At 36.2% G+C, this 20,736-nt stretch overlaps 1 protein-coding gene across 3 annotated transcripts in view; it reads right to left on the bottom strand.

Moving 5' to 3' along the window:
- Positions 1-20,736, bottom strand: part of USP9X (ubiquitin specific peptidase 9 X-linked) — a 95,756-nt gene that overhangs the window by 32,743 nt on the left and 42,277 nt on the right. For all 3 annotated transcript variants that reach the window (XM_021546153.4, XM_021546155.4, XM_085560208.1), the window contains exons 13-23: positions 20,051-20,187; positions 14,759-14,892; positions 10,527-10,614; positions 8,594-8,936; positions 7,031-7,126; positions 5,217-5,428; positions 3,464-3,704; positions 3,120-3,269; positions 2,895-3,015; positions 2,293-2,423; positions 1,716-1,994 (exon numbers count right to left, since the gene is read on the bottom strand). In XM_021546153.4, the coding sequence (XP_021401828.1) occupies positions 1,716-1,994; positions 2,293-2,423; positions 2,895-3,015; positions 3,120-3,269; positions 3,464-3,704; positions 5,217-5,428; positions 7,031-7,126; positions 8,594-8,936; positions 10,527-10,614; positions 14,759-14,892; positions 20,051-20,187 (1,932 nt within the window). The remainder of the gene's footprint in view (positions 1-1,715; positions 1,995-2,292; positions 2,424-2,894; positions 3,016-3,119; positions 3,270-3,463; positions 3,705-5,216; positions 5,429-7,030; positions 7,127-8,593; positions 8,937-10,526; positions 10,615-14,758; positions 14,893-20,050; positions 20,188-20,736) is intronic.

Raw genomic sequence — 20,736 nt, 5'->3', positions numbered from 1 at the left:
GACAGGGTGGCAAACATGTCTGCCTTAATATATTCCTATTATACTCTAACATGAGACATAAAAAGGGATCTTAACTTACTTTTAATCACTAAGAGTTTTGATTTACTTGAAAAATGATTAATTATGTATCTTCCTACAGATGCAGCTAACCAGAACAGGTACTTATGTTTAAGATTTAAGGGGAATGTACTTCTTCAATTCAGAGATGGATCTCAGTCAGTATTTAGGAATTAAGTGCTCTGAAGTGGGGCTCTCTGTGTAATCTTGAGGACAGGTTGATAGATCAATAAACTATTTGGGATGGAACCTAACAAATGGGGTATTCACATTTATTGCGGAATATGCTGAATTGGAAGGGCCCCACAAGGATCATCCAGTCCAACTCCTGGCCCACAGCACAGAACCATCCCCAGGAGTCACACCATGTGCCCAAAAATATTCACCAAATGTTTCCTGAGCTCTGCCAGGCTGGTGCTGTGACTACTGCCCTGGGGAGCCTGTTCCAGTGCTCAACCACCTTCTGGAGGAAGAACTTTTCCCAAATATCCAACCTAAACCTGCCCTGACACAGCTTCAGGCCATTCCCTCGGGATGTGTCACTGTCACCACAGAGCAGAGATCAGTGCCTGCCCCTCCTCTTCCCCTCATGAGGAAGCTGTGACTGCAGTGAGGTCTCCCCTCAGTCTCTTCCAGGCTGAACAGACCAAGCGCCCTCAGCTGCTCCTCACATGGCTTCCCCTCAAGGCCCTTCACACCATGCCTGTGGCCCTCCTTTGGAATGTGCTCTTAAGAGCTTTGCATCTTTCCTGTATCATGGTGCCCAAAACTGCCCCCAGCACTCGAGGTGAGGCTGCCACAGCCCAGAGCAGAGCTGGACAATCCCCCTTGCCTGGCTGGCAATGCTGGGCCTGATGTCCCTCAGGACAAGGATGTTCCTCCTGGCTGCCAGGGCACTGCTAGCTCATGCTGAAATGGGCACCAAGCAGGACACCCAGGTCCCTTTCTGTGTTCACTGTTTTCCAGCATCTCATTCCTCAGTGTGTCCATACATCCAGGGTTGCCAATCCCAGGTGCAGAATCTGGCACTAGCCCTTTTTGAAGTCCATATGGTTGGTGATTGCCCACTCCTCTAATTTCTTGAGACCTCTCTGCAAGGCCTCCCTGCCCCTCCAGGGAATCAACAGCTCCTCTCAGTTTGGTATTATCTGCAAACTTGCTCAGTATCCCTTCCAGTCCTGCATCCATGTCATTTATAAAGATGTTGAAGAGCAGAGGGCTGAGGATGGAGCCCTGCAGAACTCCACCTGTGACAGGTCACCACTCTGTCACTATTCACTACAACCCTTTGTGCCCAACCTGTGAGCCAGCTGCTCACACATCATAATGTGTTTATCCTGCTGTGTGCTGGACATTTTCCAGAAGGATGAATAGAGTAAAAAATTAAAAGTTACCTTCACTGTCAATCTTGCAAACCATTGAAAATCATATACAGAGCAAGTGCATCTCACACCTAACTTTTTACAGTCACTAAGAAATAGGATTTAGTAAGTTGATTACTTTTTTAGAACCGCAAAATATTATCTGAAAGTACAGTGAGTCCTTGATGTGCAACGGACTCAAAGAACAGACCGTCAATGAAAAGTAAGGAGATGTTGCTGCACACATTATAAAACACAAAGCAGAATGCTATTTGCAGCAAGGAAGATTTATATTACCGGTGAAATTGTACTTGTGCCTTCCACAACTGGCTGACAAGCTTCTGCCACAGCTCGAACATGGCCATATCCAATTGCTGTTAGCAATAATTTGGCTATTTTTAGAGCATTAAGGTAGGCACCCCTTCGAGTTTCCATATCTGCATTTGGCAGGAAGTTATTTCTGGTCAGCATGCTCAGCACAAGAGGCAAACCACCACTTTTCAGGAAGTTGTACTGGAAGTCACTGGCATCTTCTCCCAGAGGTGCACTGGCAGGCATTAACAAGGCATAAACCACCTGTAGAAGAAAATACAGAGTTAATTAATGGAAATTAGTTAACTAATGGAAATTAATATCCAAGCACCAGCTTGAATATAGATGACTGAACATGAGAATTTTTAGTAATACTACATAAGCAATGCTTTGAGAGCACTGGCCAAACACATTTATGACAGTAAATTGTTTAGTAATTTCAAAACCAGAATTTCAAATTAATTTCAAACCAGAATTTGATCTTATGCTTCCATAATGTTACAGACAGGACTGCCACAGAGAGAATTGACAATTTTTAAAGAACAGGCAAAGCATCACTAACCTCTGTTAGGTACAGCACTTGTGAGGCAGAAGGACCAAAGAACAGAGAATCAAGGGATGGACTAAGGCTACTTTCTCCAAGCTTTGCATGATCTAAACAAATTGCTCTTAGTTTCTCGACCGTAGTATTATCTGCAATAAAAACATATTAACTTATAAGCATTTTGCAGCAAAAGTACTCCACAACAAGACAGTACTATTTACAATTATAAATCTGAAAAATTTTAAGTGTATCAGAACAGTTGCAAAAACTTACAGACAAAATCAGACTACAGAGTGTTCTCCAATTATTATTACAGTCAAAAGCGATCCTATTAAAGCAATGCTACAAAACCACTTTAAAATACAATGTTCCCCATTTTCACTGCACTGTGACACTGAACCCCATTACCAGCTTCAAGCTATACAACTTCATATAGCATACAAGAAATAACTACTTGGCAAATCTTTTACAGTCCTAATTAGGACAACAGTAATGAATTACAGTACCAATAAATCACTACAAAGTAGAAAATATTCCCCTTTATTCCCTTTTATGTATCAGAAGAGAAATTATTTTACAGCATATTACAAGATTAAAAAAAGGATCAAGTTAATTTTTACCTGGTGGCATGAGCTTCATAAGAACACGAGCTCCATCTCTAAGAGGTGGCATATTTAGACTACTGCCCAAGTCTGCAACTTGCCAAAGAAAGGAGATGTATCGAGGATGCAGTGACATGATCTTAAAATAAGCAAATTAAAATAAAAAAACATATAAAAATTGTTAGCCAAAGACAACGTGTAAGAAAAAACATACTTGAACTGTTAATTTCAGAATATGCTTACCACTCCAGGCAAACAGCTTTCAACTTCTGGATTTGGACCATCACTGTAGTGATTGCCATGGTTGCCCGGAGAACCAGTTGAAGAATCAGAAGAACTATCTGGACTTGAGGGCATATTAGAATTTATCTGTGTAAGCTTAGCTGTAATTAGCTGAAAAACACAATCAGAGTTTTAATACTCTCCAAAAATTAAGATTCTTTAACAAATAAGCATCTGATATAATGTTAATGGTATAACATGAGGAATTATTTCACAAAAATAAATGATGCCATGCAAGAATTTTTTAAAGCCTTTACAAAAGGGAACATCTAAATTGCTGTAAATACACAGCCTGCAACACTTACCGTTTTATCTTTGAGATTCAGCTGCCCAATTAATTTTCTGTCATCTGCAGGATCTACCAGCTCACCCCCAATGAACAGCTCTACTTTTGTGTGTGCACTGTTGGCTTTAATGCGATTGAGGATGCAACGCCGCACTTGGCCAATCGTGTCGTTTGTGTGAGACCAAATATCCAAATCTTCCACCTGCCGGCCTTGGTTTGGGAAACGAACTACAAGTGTGATATGTTTACCACGGAAAGCTCTGAAAATAAACAGAAAAGCAAAAGTTATTTTTGCCCTCATGAAATACATTCTTTTCCTTCCTGCATTTTTTGCACCCAGTATTTCAACATCAGATCTTTACACGGTATTTTCCAGTGCAAGATTTCCCCAGCCACTATGGCAACAACATACATAGGATCTTTCAAGAAGGCACACTCAGTACAAATACATTAATCATATGGTCAAATTTACAGTCAGGTTAGGAACACTGACAGAAATTTTAGAAGTCTCTTATGAAGTTTTAGATCTCAGAGTTCTCTGTCTTGTAACTTCTGGATCAAAATGTGCAAACAAAGTTTAATCAGACTGGCAATGATATTTTCTCTTTTAGCAAAGCAACTCAAGCTTTAAATATATCAAGATCAGAAAAATAAATCAGGTTGCCAAGACTTAATGCATTCTGTCAAAAGCTGTTGTAAGCTTTATGCTAGAATTCCAGTTTTTAAAATCATAATCTTTTAAAGAAAGTTTGAAGAGATCAAGAAAGGAAGAAATAGTTTCACATTAGCAGTGATTACACTCCCTGCAATGGCAGAGAGCTCATTAAGAAAGATGTGCCCAGATAAATCTAACAAACTAATCCCATGTAACAAAAGGAAAAAACTCCTCATAAAGCTCCTTGCTAACAAGGCCTGTGAAAGATTAGTCTAATCAAATAAGCAGACCATTAAAAAAAAGATGTACCCACAATCAACAAGAAAACTTTGTTAGGACTCATCAATCAATCAATATATGCAGTAAAAAAGCTGTAGCAACACTGCAAATTACTGACATACCATGAAGAAACAGCAATTGCACCAATTCTTTTGACAAAAAGGTCATTTAAAATAAGTGGATGAAAAACCTCCACCGTGTTTAAAAATATGTTAGCTGCATCATAAATTCATAGAGACACCAAGGATTTAAACTATGTTTTCACTCAAGGACAACTATAAGAAGAATGAAGGGGTACAGAAAATAAATATATTTCAAAGAACTGGTTCTCTTCTTCCTCTTCTTGTGAGGAGCTTACAGAATATTTCACTTTGAGATAATTAAAAATTGAATCTTGCAAAGTAAGATTGAGATCTCTACAAACAATTCTGGAAGGTGAATATATATATTTACAACATGTTTTTGATAATAAGATTATGAGAAACAAAAAAGTTTTGCCAATGCTAATGTAAAGAATAGTACTGCCTTTAAGCAGTTATCTGAAAAAAAGAATTAGATCCAAAACAATTGAGCTTCAAGGCACATTGTGCTAGTTACAGAAGAAACTACCAAGTTTATTTTTAGGCCTGCTGCCCCTTTTATATATACTTATATTTGCCTGATCTTTAAAAACACTTTTTTAAAATACAGTTTCATATCTTAGCAAAGAAAAGGGAATTCTGAAACACCATGAAACCGTTTCCTGAACAGAAACCATTAAGAATGTAAAAATGCCAAGGATAATAGTACTGTGTTAGTTTAATAGAAATCAAAGTCATGATACTGCTCTTTCACATACCTTGACATAGGTAGAATAGTTCTCTCTTCGTGGTAATCACTGTCACATTCATTTATATACTCCCTTAAAACAGTCAACACTCTCACCATCCTTATTGCTTCTTGTCTTGCACAGTTGATACTGTCTTTATCTCCATCCAACACACACAATGTATCATAGGAGGCTTTTAGACGATCAAAACAGGACTGAATGAAGTCTTCATGAATCACTACCTAATTACATTAAGAAATTGGTGTAATTACAAGACATATTAGAATCCATCTTTTCAGAAGGATGATCATATGGTAGAGAAGAAAAATCCCCCAAACCAAAAGAGGTAAGTTACTCAATAAACCTGTTTTATTCCAGCAACTTCCATCAATAAACAGCTCTAATTTAGTGTGCACTTCAATAATCTCATGTCATCAGCACCTGTAACTATACTGTATGTAAATGAAAAAGTGAAAACTTGGAGAGAGGACATTGAATTGGACTTTGACATTCTCCATTTCTCAGACTATGTTAAAGAATTCTTGTGTGCGTGTAAATCCAGCATTTCTGGAAGTGTCAGAGCTAAGCATGTGCAGACAGACAGACCAATGCATGCTTAGTAAGCCCAGACCGACAGCAAGACAGAAGCCTCCAGCCAGCTGCCACTGCAGGAAAATACAGTTTGAATGGCTGTGAATTCACCACCTAGAGTAGCTGTGCTGGACCTGGCAGATTGGCAGCTCTTAAAGTGTTTTTGAAGATAAGTAGAATATCAGAGTTCTAAGAAAGCAAGTTATCAACTGGAGATTGCCCAGAGATTGTTCAAAGGACAATATTCCTCCAATACATTTGTGCAGTCATATAATTACAGAATCATTTGGGCTGGAATGGCCTTGATTATTTTCATGTCCTCTTCTGGACTCTCACCAGCAGGTCCACATCCTTCCCATGTTGGGGCCCCAGAGCTGGATGCAGCACTGCAGGTGGGGTCTCACCAGAGCAGACCAGAGGGACAGAACCCCTGTCCTGGACCTGCTGCCCATGCTGCTGTTGATGGAGCCCAGGACACAGGTGGCTTTCTGGGCTGCCAGTGCATGTTGGGCTTCTTCTCAACCATCATCCCCCAAGTCTTTCTCTGCAGGGCTGATCTTGATCTGTTCATCCCCCAACCTATATTTGTGCCTGAGATTGCCCCAGCCCAGCTGCAGGACCTTGCACTTGGCTTTGCTAAACTTCACAGAGTTCTCAAGAGTCCACTACTCAAGCCTGTCAAGGACCCTGTGTATGACATCCTTTTCCCTGACCTTACAGAAACCCAGTATCTCTTCTCTGTCCACTGAATTACAGCTCCCACTAAATATTAATGCAGGGAGATAATATCTGATTTGCTAGACCTCAGCTTGACCACTACATAGAAAATCAGTGACCTTTGTAAGAGGCATGCCAGAAAAAAGATATTACATTAGCTTGTGACAACACCCCACAGACCCAGTCACTGAACATACTCGTATAAGTAAATGCCACAATTCACAGGGCAACAAAAGATTTTCCTTATATAACATTAACTGTTTTCTGAGTAACAAGAGCAAATACAGCAGATGAACTTAGTATGAAAAATTAATGAGAGTTCAGTCTACAATTATGAGAAAAAACTTCAGTTTTGCATCTGCCCAGAATCTGATAGCTGGACTCACCCACCAAAACAAGGAAACTATTTCCTGTTTCAAATCTTTCAACTACAAAAATATCAGCAAACTGATTTTTTAAGACAATTATTTAGAGCCTATTTTTTAAAGACTATTTTAGTTTTTATTCTGTTCAGTCTTCTTGTTGCTTTTTCTTACCTGATTAACTTGTAACCTTGGGCCAAGATTAGTATAGATCTCTTTAAGAAGGTCTATTGCTCGGTTTGCAATGTCATCATTTCCCTGAATCACAACCTAGCACAATTGGAAAAAAAGCATTAGCATTTCCTAAAACTTTCTGGTTTTAAGTTTTAAAACCAAAACTACGTAAGTATCTCGACACAATAGTATGTCTAATTATCATATGAGGTGAAAGGGACTAAAATCCTTAGTTACAAAATACAGTCAATACAACTTACAATCAAGATGATTATATGAGTAAAAATTAATAATTAACTAGTTTTGAAGTTCAGAGTTGGCAAAAAAAGGATGATGTTCTATAAACAGAGTAAAAGCAGTGTTTATATATTCATGTTCACATAACATTCCAAATTTTCTCATTTCAGAGAATAAGGAAATTTCTTCAGATGCTTCAACAATCTGCATCACCAGACAAAATTTCCAAGTATTTAAATGGCTTTGAATAGGTGGAAGGGGGACAAGCAAATGAATTCTGCTTCTAACCTGATAATCTAAATTTTAACTACTAATCATGGGGTCTGATAGCAGGCTTTACAGACAACCTGTGCAGGGTACTGAGCTCAAGCTTCCTGACTTTTGTCATGCTGATAAGAATAAGATGATTCCCAAAATCAAAACATGCTAACATTCTGTGGAGACTCTTGTACACAAACATGATGTGAACTTATTTGTAGAAAAACTGGGATCTACTTTGGTTTTAATATTATCACCGGGATTAAAATACCCAACCCTTCAACAAGCCAAACCCAAAATTACTGAAGACTGCTGCTGTACACATTTTACAGACACACAGCCATGATAATCACATCACAATGCACCACTGTGGGCTCTAATGCAGCTCTTGAGAACTAGAAATGCTTTGAAAAAATTAGGTTACAGTTTAAATACTGATGGTTTTCACCAGCAGATTTCGCAAGCTTCAGGAAGCTCCAGCCTTCCTGTTGAAAAGGAAGATTCTATATACATAGAATAGGTGGTTATATGCAATCTACAGATCCTAGAAAACCATCCTATTTAGCCAAAAAGTTGTGGTTGTAAGAGGAGGAATCAGACTAGCAATCACTTGATCTGATCTAGAATCATTCCAGTTTACCACACTAAAAGGAATGCTATGGAATAGCTTATGAATAGCTTATGAATAGCATGAAACAAAGCTTAATTATAATGTTCATCTGAAAAAAAGAGAAATCTACAGATATTTCACCTGGAAGGAGCTTTTCTTCTTCAACAGTATTGGCACATTTTTAATTTCATGCACATACATAAATTTACTTATGTTTCCAATAACTTTCCCTTTAACATCAGCCTGCAAAGTTACCAACTTGCATACTTGCTGGGAAGACAGCAGGGTCAAAAGCCATGCATTTAGTTGAAAAAAAGCGGATTTTGTAATTTTAGTCCGTCGTGGTTTGACACAGAAAAAGAATACCAATACTAATACATTATACATTCCTAAAAGCATAAAGAGACTGAGAAAGTCTTAGCAGTTAACCTTTCAGATGCTTCCTTCAATTAACTCACCCTCCAAAGGTAGTCTAATCCTATTAATTCCAGGTCATCCATCATATAGGCTCGTCTCTTTGCTACTAGCTTTCCTTCTCGACAGTTCACAGCTTTGAAGAAACGTTCAAAACATTTCATTCCATTTTCTGTTAATAGGGAAGGATCCAGCTGAAGCACATTATTTTCAAAGAAGTCCTTATTAATGTCAGGGTCTAAGTCTGGTTCATCCCCCATTAGTTTGGAATACCATTTAAAACAGGCTTCGCGATCACAAAGATAAACCGCATTTTCAGCTAAACACTTCCATATTTGCTTCGCCTGAGGGGCACAGAGCCACAGCTGACCATCCTTCAATAAAAATCTTGAGCAAAACAAAGAGACAATTAACAGCACTGTCTAATACACATCCAAAGTTACAATTCAGTAAAAATACAGGCACAAAGTTGGATATGAACATTATACATGTATATGTGACAAGTATGAGAACTTTATTTACATGATCAGTCCACTCATAATCAGCCCCATGATATCTTAGCAAGTTTGAATGAATCAAGTCTAATCAATTCCAAAAAAAAAGAGAACACAATTCAGTAAAAAAGCGCCTTACACAAAAATACCAACATTTTATATATAAGGAAATGCACATTTCCTAATGTAAACTATTTAGTTTAAAAATCATGTCACAACATATGAGAATAAATTAATTCTGCAATTATTCACTATGTTTTAAGACTTGACTTATCAAAATTGCAAAAAAGGTATCAATAGCACGGAGCAGAGCCAGAAGCAGAAATCAATGAACTTTCCCTTTTATTTAAGCAAATTTTAAATTTATGTTCAATTATTATGAAACAATTATTAAGAACTTCAATTCTGAGATCAAACACTAAGGATGCTTTAGGAGGAACAAATGGTAATCAAAGTTCTTTAGATTAATTTTTATTATTAAAAGTTTTTTTATGCAAAAGAAACCAGGGACTGAGTTATGACACTGCTTTTCAGAAATTGCTACACATATTCTACTTTCTCCACGGAACTTCATACATTTCTGTACATTAACAAATAATGAACTTAAATCTAAGGAAGTTACAATCTTGAACATGCAGGGGTGATACATTAAGTATGCTATCCATGTGCTATTGTATAATTTCATTAAATTGTTAACACTTCAGTTTAGTTAATTAAAATTCTCAGTAAAATTTTAAATAGCAAAAGAAAATCTCCTTTAGAAAACAAGGAAAAAGTAATTCAAGCATTACAGTTCAAGTATTTTTACTCATTTAAAACAAGGTTAAAACCAAGTAGGAAAATGCTTAGAGAGGCTTAGCCTAAAAAGCATCAGCATTCCGCAGCTCTATGATGAGCAGAGATCTTTTGTTTTCTTATTTTACTCCAACAGGAACTGGCCAGAATCATCAAAATAATTTTTTTTTTTATTGCTCTTTCTTTCTGGGGCTCAGTTGCTGCCAACACAACATCACTGACTGACAAAAGTATGTGTCAGTTTATGATCATGGATTTATTCTGATGTCATACAAATAAGGACACACAGCCATATCCCTGCTTGAAATATTTTAAATTTTAAACTAAGTTACCCCAATAGGAATGTAACTGTATCCACCACACACTATATTTAAGTCAGTAAGGTTCTGCACACAGGAAGGAAACAATATAAATCTTAGTGCAGAATAAGAGTTTTGGAGTCCCAAGAGTCTAATAAACTTTTTTTACTGTTGGAATATTCCAACAGTAGCATAACAGTCCTCCAGGAAAAAAAAAAAAAAAACAAAAAACAAAAGCAAACCAAAACTATTCAATGTATTTTTGTATCTGAGTTTTTAAAGAAGTTAACAAATTAAAGCTATAGAAGAGAGAAATGCAAAGCATTTTTCTTCAAAAAGCATTCAAAGTATTCTTAAAGAAGAGAAACAAGGTAAAAGTTAAAACTCACCGTAAGAAGTTCAGTCGCTCCTGTACTTCCTGCACATGACTGTATCGGCTTCCTGGTCTCACAGTCTGAGGATCATACTCACCATGCTCTGCAAATAAAATGTTTTATTAGACAACACATGCAGAAAAGTGGTGCTGACTCCAGAAGACAGGATGTGTTTGAAGACTTGTTACTCTGAATATAATCCAAGCCCAGTACATTTTCAGTGACTGGTATGAAAAGAGTTTTCAGCAGTCAGCTGCTACCAGTTAACACTTTTTCCTATGCTACATACAGGCAAAGACTACTGAACTCCATAATCAAATCAACAGTCATGTGCTCATTGTTCAGTATAATTAAAGTGTTACAGAACAATTAAGAACTTGCACTCTACTTATTCAAATAAATTTTTCCTATTTTCAAATAGTCAGTTTGAAGTCAGAAGTCAGTTGAAAATAAAAGTATACCTAGCATGTAACTCAATTATCCAGCGCTTTTTTTCTTCTGAGGATGCTTTAGTTTGGTTACACAGCATCTTTTCCAAAATTTCATTTTTTTGATTTTTAAGGTTTTTCCTCTCCAGAGGAAATCATGACTCCATTTCTTTACCACCTTTATACATAGCTATGCACACAACATCACTCAGAGGAAGAAAGGATAAGACAATTTTATTTACTGCAAGTTTCCAAACATAACCCCCAAATGCCTGTAGTACTGACAAGCTTGAAACAGAAGTCATCTTTTGAAAATAAGGCATGAAGTCAAATTTGTTCCTGCATTTTGTCAAAGTTCAGCATAATATTTTCTTAACAAACAGTGATTTTGTTCACAGGAACATGGTTTGTTTGGTAGTTGGCTGTTGTTTTGATTTTTTAAATTAAAGAGACACAATCTCGATCTGCACTTGCATTACCTTTATCTGTGCTAGCAATATTTCATCATGACTCATTCATTATGACAGCTCCATTATAAACTAATTAATGTTTTATTTTTTATTTGCAAAGATGTACAGATTGCCTTTAACTAAGCTGGCCCAGCCATGGTAGACCATCTCATGACAACATCAATACTAATACTAAAATTTATCTTCAGAGCTGAAAATCAGTATCTCCTATTACATCAGGCAGGGGGGCAAAAAGAAGTACATCAGTGCTTCAAAATAAAGAGAAAAATAATTGTTATAAATACTCCTCTCTATATCCAAGTGTAAAAGTTACACTGCCTTAAATACTGAGTGACAGGGGAAAGAGAAAACCAGTAGTTAACTAATGTCTGCAAAACTGAAGACATTATGTTCATCAGAAATCCTTAAAAATTAAATCATAGAATGATCATAAATGAGCAATTAGCAAAAGGAGAAATGTGAAAAAAAAATCTGAAGAAATAATAAAAAAGTATATAAACAATAATTATTTAAGAATTAGAAGACCAGTAAAATATGCTGTGTCTCCAGCAGAAAAGAAATCGGGGTAGATAAGCATATTGCAGAGAAATTAAAATTGATTACTTGGAAGTGCTGGGTGTTGAGAGAGGGTTTTGTGTTTGATTTTGTAATATAAATTGTAGCAATGACAGGAGAACTCAAAGCCAGCCAGCTGCAGAAAGGCAATGTGGATGTGCTTCAGAATTCTGAAAAACTCTGAACTACAAAAAAATTCCACTTTCCTAAATATTTTCTGTATCACATTCTTTCTACATCTTCCAGATTTATTTTCTACTCTGTACATCCCACAGCAAGTCAAAGTGTGATCTCCTTAAAAATTCCTCTTACACACTGGAGCAGAAAACAATTGGTTGAAAATTTAAGTATAATTAGTGATAAACACACACAGAAGATCATATGGCACAGTTTCTACAAAACCATTTCATTAACATTTTAGATTTTTTATTCCTGCAGAAAAAGAGAAATAAAGGAGAATTGAAATTTTCAGAAGATCTTTGATAAATCTTTGAAAAGATGAAACTGCGACCTCCTTCAGGACTACAAAATCCAAGAGCAATTATCTCATCTCATGGAGGACTTTGCAGAGCTGAAGGAAAAGGATGAGTTCAAGAGAAGGGAAAACCACAGAGCATGGAAAAAATTCAGAAACATAGATTAGGCTTCTATTTAACCTTAAAAAGGCGAACATATTAAAGGAGAGTATCCCAGAAAACACTATGCATTAGTGAATAACAGAAGAATAGAAACACTTTTCCATCACCAAACACAACTATTTCACAGATTTCAAGGAAAACAAACATATGGCAAATTCAAAATTAATTTTAAAATATCCAAATTACATAGTAATTGCAGTGTTAAGTGCCAAGAATATCTGTCAACAACTGGATTTTTTATTTCTATGGCATATGTTTGACCTGTGCTGTTTGGATCTTTGCCTTGAATTTCCCCCCTCTCTCTTATTCACCTTCTCCAGTTAAGCTTAATTCTACAGCCTCCACTTCTTTCTGACTTCACATGCATAATCTTCTTTCTTTCCCTTTCATTTATATGGCCCCCCGGCATATTTTCTCCCTCTCCATGAAGGCATGGAAAACAAACATCACAGTATTCTATGTTCTGCTCTATTTAGTATACAAAACTGAAAATTAAGAGTTTTTGCACAGGAACTGTGGATTACAGTCTGAGGACAGAATCTGAAATATGAGGAAGATTTCTGGTTGCCCTTAATAATGTAATAAAGTACCTAATAAAAAAACCCACACTATTATTCTTCTGCTTTTGTACTCTGATACAAATGAGAAGTTCTGCAGCAGTTCCATCTCAAGAAATAGCGATTTAATTGCTTTATAATTAGATTAAATTTAAACCCTTTACACACTTGTAATTCCTATTGCACTGAAGATGTTTGTATTACTGCTTAACTGAGTCACTATAGGTGGGGAGGGCCAGGGCAATGTGGGTTTTTGGGAAAAGAATCATGCAAGTCATCAGCCTATTCTTCTGCCCTCAACAATTTGATAGGTAAACAATATTTTCAAAAATGACCTTTTGGCTTGCGAATTAAAAAACAAGATAAATTAAAAATAGTTCCTACACTAATACTGAGAACTAGACCAAATAATTTAGTATTATTCTAACATTAACTAGTGCTATGCTATTATTAGTTAGGGTAAACCCTCCATGTGTTCCTGAATAGAGAAATGCAGTTACAGTATGTAGATTTCACTGAATGTTATTCTCACTGGCCTACATCTCGCTGAAGTGACCATCTTCACAGAGCACCACTATTTACACAAGTCCACAAGTATGTATTTTGTATATCTCTTATATGAAATACATATATATATACACACACATATATATTTAATGCTCCAAAACACGTGAATTTCAAAAAGGCCACTTTCCTGTGCACTGGCAGCTACAAGCTTTCCAACATGCAAATATCCTGTCCTCTCTGAATGACCTACATTGAACCTCTCCAGAACATATTCTGTCAAATCTGAGATGCAACAGAAAGGCTGCCAGGCTGTTGTGAGGCCAGGGTAGAACAGTCCTTGGTTCCAGTCAGCAAAGTCAGTGGTGGGGAAGGAGGAATGTAGATCTCCTCCTTTCACTTTTGTTGGCGTAATTTTATATTTAAAGAACTGTGGTCCACTATACCGAATTTCCTGGCCCACTATTCTCCTTCACTTCCATGCTTCTACCTCATTAGCTACAAGTTAATCCAGAGTAAGAGAGTAAATTCATCAGCAAAAGCTGGATCTAGCCTAAAATACAAAAATACTAACACAATATGTTGCCCAAGTGCTGCTCATAACAAACATGGTGAGAGACCCTGAACAGACGTGGGAGTTACACAGGAAAAATAAATGGTATCCCTGTGGTTTGAAATCCTTCTCCCTGACAAATTCCATATATTGGCTGCAAACTGAGGTGATTAAAAAACTTGTCAAAGGAGCCTTCAAAATTCAAAACTAGAAGTTTACTACTAGAACTTTCCACAAAAAAAAAATACCCTAGCCTAAGTAAGGCAAGGGCAAGATCATTTTTATGAATCCACACATAAAAAATGGCTGCCACTTTCTCATATTCTGCTGTAAAATGCACATTTTCAACTATAAAAAAGAAAATACTACTATTTTAAGCTTTTCTTATCCAATCAGTTACCACAAAGCCTATTAACCCCACAGATGCCTGAAAATTAAATTCATTAACTTAATAGTTATTTATTATAGGAATTTACTTTTAACTCCATTTTCAACTGGAGTTCTCCTATGCTCCACGAAGCAACTTTGATGTTAAAACTCACCTTTAGCATACTGCCTCATGCTTTCCATATAGGCAGAGAGGTTTTCTGCAACCAGTGTAACGAGGGCGTGATTGTGCTGAAGTTGATTGATTAAGTCATGTCGGTAAAACACATGGGGACTTCGCTGAGTTTGACTGAAATTAAAATACAAATATTAGAGGAAATGAAAGAAGTTTTGCACCAGAGAGTTCAAAAATCAATTTAAGAGACACATCTTTGATGCAAGATCCAAATTTTCCTACAACATCTCAAACACAACACAGATTAAGTTTCTGACAATATTTTTCTATCTTCTGATGTATCAACAGTTCTTACCAGTTACTAAAGCAGCTAATTTATAAGGATTATATGGTTACAATATATATGGAAAAAATCAAAGCAATGTGAGCAGCTCAGTGTGCTGGAGGGAGAATACATGCAGCAAGACAGAAGATAAATAAACACCTGCCCAAAACACACAGTAGGGACCCTCAACTATAGTATAACCACAATATGTGTAACCCTGGTTTCTCCCACAGCCACCTGAAATCCTTTCTATAGTTAACATTAAAACACCAAGTAAAACTCAATACCATAGTCAAAATACACTAGCCAATAACCACACTAATTATTTCAATACTTTAAAAAAACCTAAAAACAGTATTGATTTTTTCCTAACAATAACTATGTAGAAAAATGTTGGTACATGCAAAAAAAACCCCAACAAAATACCAAAAACTATTACACAGAGCATATAACCTAAAAATCCCCAGAAAAGTTCAAGAAAGGAAATCTCTCAAATAAACAACTAAATTGTAATTTAAGTGTATTATCAAGACCTGACCAAAAATGTTTCTCTTAAACAACACTAGATATATTCAGATGATAAAAGCAAACTGCAAAAGAAAAGAGAGCTTGTGTCCAAGACCCACATGCCATGAACACTATCAAATTCTAAAGCCTGAGGACTCATCACTGCAGAACACTCTCAAAGTGTCTCAACTACTGTAGCTGTAGATCAGAGCAATGATCTTGACTGCAAAAACCAGAACTGCCCTTCCATGGTAAAGAGAAAAAAAAGAAAACAAGTGAGTGTCAGGGGGGAAAGCAGCATTCCTCACTGTCACTCAGCTGATCCCATAGCCTGCCCTAAAGAAACAGAGATGTGATTTCAAAACTGTTCTCCTTTCTTGCAACACTTCAACAAGCAGACCTCAGACTTAGCTGAGTGGATTACAGGTAGGAATTCTCATCCTTCCTGGGAAAGAGGGTGTCCATAAGACATGGCCTACAACATTCCATGGTACTTCCACACCTTTAGAGAACAGTGGGGAAGGCATGAAATCCAAGTTCCAGCATCAGCTGACAGTGATCTTTGCAGCTGATACCCACATTTCACTGCAGATGTAACAGTAACAGATAAATTGATTCACTGGACAAAGATCAGTGTCCATCTGGGTTTAAAAGACAGAAGCCACCAACACCCTACCAGTAATTTTGTTATCTGCAGCCAACAGACTTTGGGCTGCTAAGCACTGTGGTTTTCAGATGATGAAATTTCGTAACACACAGAATTTTCTAAAATAGTTTGAAAATAGCATTTCAAACACAAATTGTGTTAAAAACGCTCAAAATACCCAGACATTTCTCAGACAGAAAACAAAATGGATGGAAGCATGAAAAAAGAAAACATACAGGATTTCATAGATTCAAAACATTCTCTGTTTTCATGTTAAGAAACTTTCTAATTATGTTTCATTCCATCTCCACCGACTTCCTTACTGAGAATAAAGCAGCAGCAAATCTACCAAAAAGACTGGATGTCTATTTTAGTGGTTACCCAAGACGTTACCTCTAGACAGAGAACTGCATTCACAAAGGATAACAGAAAATAAGAACACTGATTATTTTGGAAATACATATGATCAAACAAAACTAAAGAAACAAACAGAACCAAGATAGGGGGTTCTGTGGAACCAAAGATATTAGAGTGTGTATTTATATTCACAATATTATGCATTCGTATCAATCTCACAGTACAGAAAACCCAAAGCTATATCAGCAGAAGACTACAATGTTCTGTGTTAGATATTTTTTATTTCTCTCTTTTCTCAGCCACATGCACAAACAGTACATTTGCACATGGATCCATCTTGGTTAGAAATTACTTTGAAAAGCTTAATAATTGAAATAACTAGAGTTATCAGCTGTGAGTTACAACAGTGATTGTGAGCAACTCTTCCAATATTATTTTGATTCATTGCTAGGATGGACTCAAAGGCAAAATTACTGTCTTTAGGCACAGGAAAAAAAAGTTGATCTGACAAGAGCTTCTAGAATGTTTTCTAGTATTAAGACAAAGTCTACATGCAATTAAAATTTTCCTTATGCATCTAAGGTTAGACTAACATGATGTTGCCCCTGGGATACAATCATTTAACCTTTAATATTATTACACATTAGTTACTAGACACTCATTAATGTGCAATAACTGAAAAGCTTGAAAAATTGAAGTTAACAGCAAAATTCATATTTTCATTGTCTTACACTAAATGGATACGAAAAGTCAATGTATAAAAAGAAAAAATAACATTTTGTAAGGGAACACAACGTATTTTGGATTATGAAAAAAGAACATAGCTAGAATGCTTATTTGTTAGAAAAATACTGGCAAACTGGCAAAGGCAAAATTCCAAACAATTTAAATGGATTTAAAAGAATTATTTATCTGCACATATAACTCACCCAATATAATATTACATATGTAACTCAGCTTTTCAAGGTGACAGTTGTGCCAACTGAACAAATGCTATGTACCACTAAAAGAGTGCAGATTATCTGGATGAAAAATCCGAATTGCAGCAACTGAATCCCCACAAATTCTACTACTTAGGCTAAAAAGTGACTTGAAGCATCACTATTGCCCTAAAGCACTATAAAACCACTGAACTCCCAGTGCTCAGTTAGTTCTCCTGGGCAAGTAATTTAAGAGACTGGTCTTCTACTGCTCAGGTAGATACAGGTCAAACTTAAGCATTTGATATTGGTCTACTGGAGGCTCTACCACCCAACACAGAGAGAATTATGATGATTATCTGTAGACTAAAGGTCAATGTTATCAGTAATAAAGGTGACTATTCCTAAGTATTAATAAGCATCGTTGCACCCCTAAGAGTCCTTGTACTCACATAAATATTATTTTCTGTTGCAATTCTGGTTAAGCTGAACTTCCTGACACATGCAGCATTTATTTGTGATCAGGGAGCTAAATTTTGCCACAGCAATTGTATAATCAATTCAACACTTTGTTCAACTGCATGAATAACTAGCAACAATTAAAACCTCCCCCTCATAAGATAATTTATACAGATTTTTGCCAAGAATCAGCAGCACTTGCTGACCTGAACTAAAGTTTCCATTGCCAGTGCCAGTCAGCTGACCCACCTCAAAAGAGTAGCACAAAGAATATGTGCTCTGTGACATGTCTTTGAGGCAGTTGTCACAAACACCTGTTTGGACCTATTTCACTCCAGATTCTAGAAGGATGTTAAAAGTTTAAGTCAGATAAGGGAAGCTGATAGGAAAAGGTATTGCATGCATGCATTACAGTTTCCAAACTGTATCAATATTAAGAGTTATGAGAAAACTCAGAGGACTGGAAAGTCACTGATTATTTCAAAACTGTGTTTTCACTCAGCAAATTTCCCAGTCACCTGGGCAGTAACACCACCTGACTAAAACAACTCCCTCAACAGTATCTTGCTAATAAAGTGTTTTTAAGTTCCTTGATTAAAACTTTCAATGCCAAGTTCACTTTCCTGCCATGTCTGTTTTCAGATTGTGCATAAAAATAAGGTGCTATTACATACTGCAATGCAGACTAACCCGAAATCTGAGGAAGATATTGTCAGATTTAAAAAAAAACAAAACAAAAAAACAAAAAAAAAAAAAAAAACCAAACAAACAAAAAACAGAGGAAAGACATTCAAACCATTTAACTGTACACAGACCATACAGGAAACCTACACTTCCATAAGCAAAAGAAGTTCACTTCCTTCCAAGATTACTTCAGAGCAGAAACCTAAATCAGTGCCTTGAATGCTTCAAGTGCTTCAGTAATTAATTACTTAAAGTAAAGCATCTTTCTTAGGGCACTGTGCTAAATGCATTCAACTTGAATAACCAGGTAGCTTGGTTTGCCTGGAATGAAAAAGGTTAAGGATTGCCAGCATGAAAAAGGTTAAGGATTCCATGACACAGAAAACTTTTCTGCTAACTGGCACGTAACTTTGTGACTTTTTTTGATAAACCTCAAACAATCATTAATGAAAAACTGTAAGGAATTAAAATATACGGAGAATTTGAGAAGTATGCTGCAAACTAAATTAAAAAAGAAAACTCAAAAACCCAGGAATACAACATTATCACAGCTCCTGAAAATACTATCGGGAAGAAGACAGTGTTGTGCCAACTGTGGCTTATTTTCCTCAACTTTCCCTGATTTGATCCTTCTTGTGAGCTGACTGTAACAGCAATGTTGACTTGAATACTTTATCTGCTTACAAGAATTAAATCAAAGCAATTGTGCAGCACTTTTAAGCCAACAATATTTTTCAGGAGTTTGTAAAAATTCTGACGTGAATACAAATACTATTAGGGGCTCAGTCTTGCTTACTGAGAAGACATTTAAAATAATTAAAATAATTATGTATACTTTAACAAGTCCAAACTGATAATGGCTTCTCATTATTTCTTCTTTTCAAAAACAAACATCAAATGAAACCCCTCACCCCAATAAAACAAATGCCACACATTTCAAATCTATTCCATTCAGGACAGAAAATCAGTAGAGAATTTCACCCAGAGCACAAAGTTATCTTTGATTTTAAGCATACGAACTAGATGACCTGCAAGAATTTATCATCAAAGAACAAGGACGGGTGGCTGTGTTTGTGTATGTATGTGTGTGCATACAGCCATATAGACAAGTAAAACATATTTATGTTTTGTAAGCTAATTCCATTGTTAAGCAAGATACTCCATGAATAACTGAAAAAGAAATCCAGATTTTCCACTAGATTACCATAAAAATTACAAAAAACATGTATGAAGAAGCAGTTATTGCTCTCTTACCAAACTTATGTGTCTGACTTTTTAGATACTATCTATACACACTAGGACAAACTCAAGTCCATCTTCTAACACAGGTCATGGTTTTACCTAGACTTTATTGATATTTTGAAAAAAAAAAAAAAAAAATTCCAACCCATACAACTTTTAACAGACAAAATTTTAGCTGAATCCCATTCTTACCTCAAGTTCTGTGGTGCTTCACCAAACAAACTGCAAATTTCTCTAATTTGTTTCAGTGCAGGAATGACCCATTTGTCATTTGTGCGAAGTTCTTCTATAAAACGATCTATCCACTGGATCTTTTGTGTATCTCGATCCTTAAAGAACAGCATTTATAATCAAAATCAAGCATATTGCAGAACTACCCTAATTCACTTTCTTTGTTTCCATAATGGAACACTCAAATTGAAACAAATACTGGATCACCTGAGTTTTGAAGCATGAAAGCATAACAGAAATATCCGAGCAGCACTACATGCTGGCAGAAGCTACCAGTGTGTTACAAACTCCCTGCACTCAAGCACTACTTATTTAACAATAAATAATATTGTTTGAATAATTTTCTCTTTCTTCCATTCATTTCTAGTCACTGTCATAAAATATCAAGAAACAATGCAAAACTGTTTCTTAAGAAGATGGATAATGGATTCATTTTGAACCATAATTAATTACTACTGTGACAGACTTTCACAGAAGTTTGGGTAGGAAAGGAGAGGGTATAATAGTATGAAAATGATCTTTTCTAATATACAAGACACATAAGGACTTACTGGCACAAAAAAATAGCTCAACAAAACTCACTGAAACAAATTTTTATGAAGTTGGGAAAAAGCAAAGGGGGTGGTGGGGGGGGGAGGGGGTTGCTT

The sequence above is a fragment of the Lonchura striata genome, chromosome 1, assembly GCF_050655825.1.
Source record: "Lonchura striata isolate lonStrDom1 chromosome 1, ASM5065582v1, whole genome shotgun sequence".
Lineage (NCBI taxonomy): Eukaryota > Metazoa > Chordata > Aves > Passeriformes > Estrildidae > Lonchura > Lonchura striata.
The sequence above is the reverse complement of the archived record's forward strand: the minus strand, read 5'-3'. Positions and strand labels throughout refer to the sequence as shown.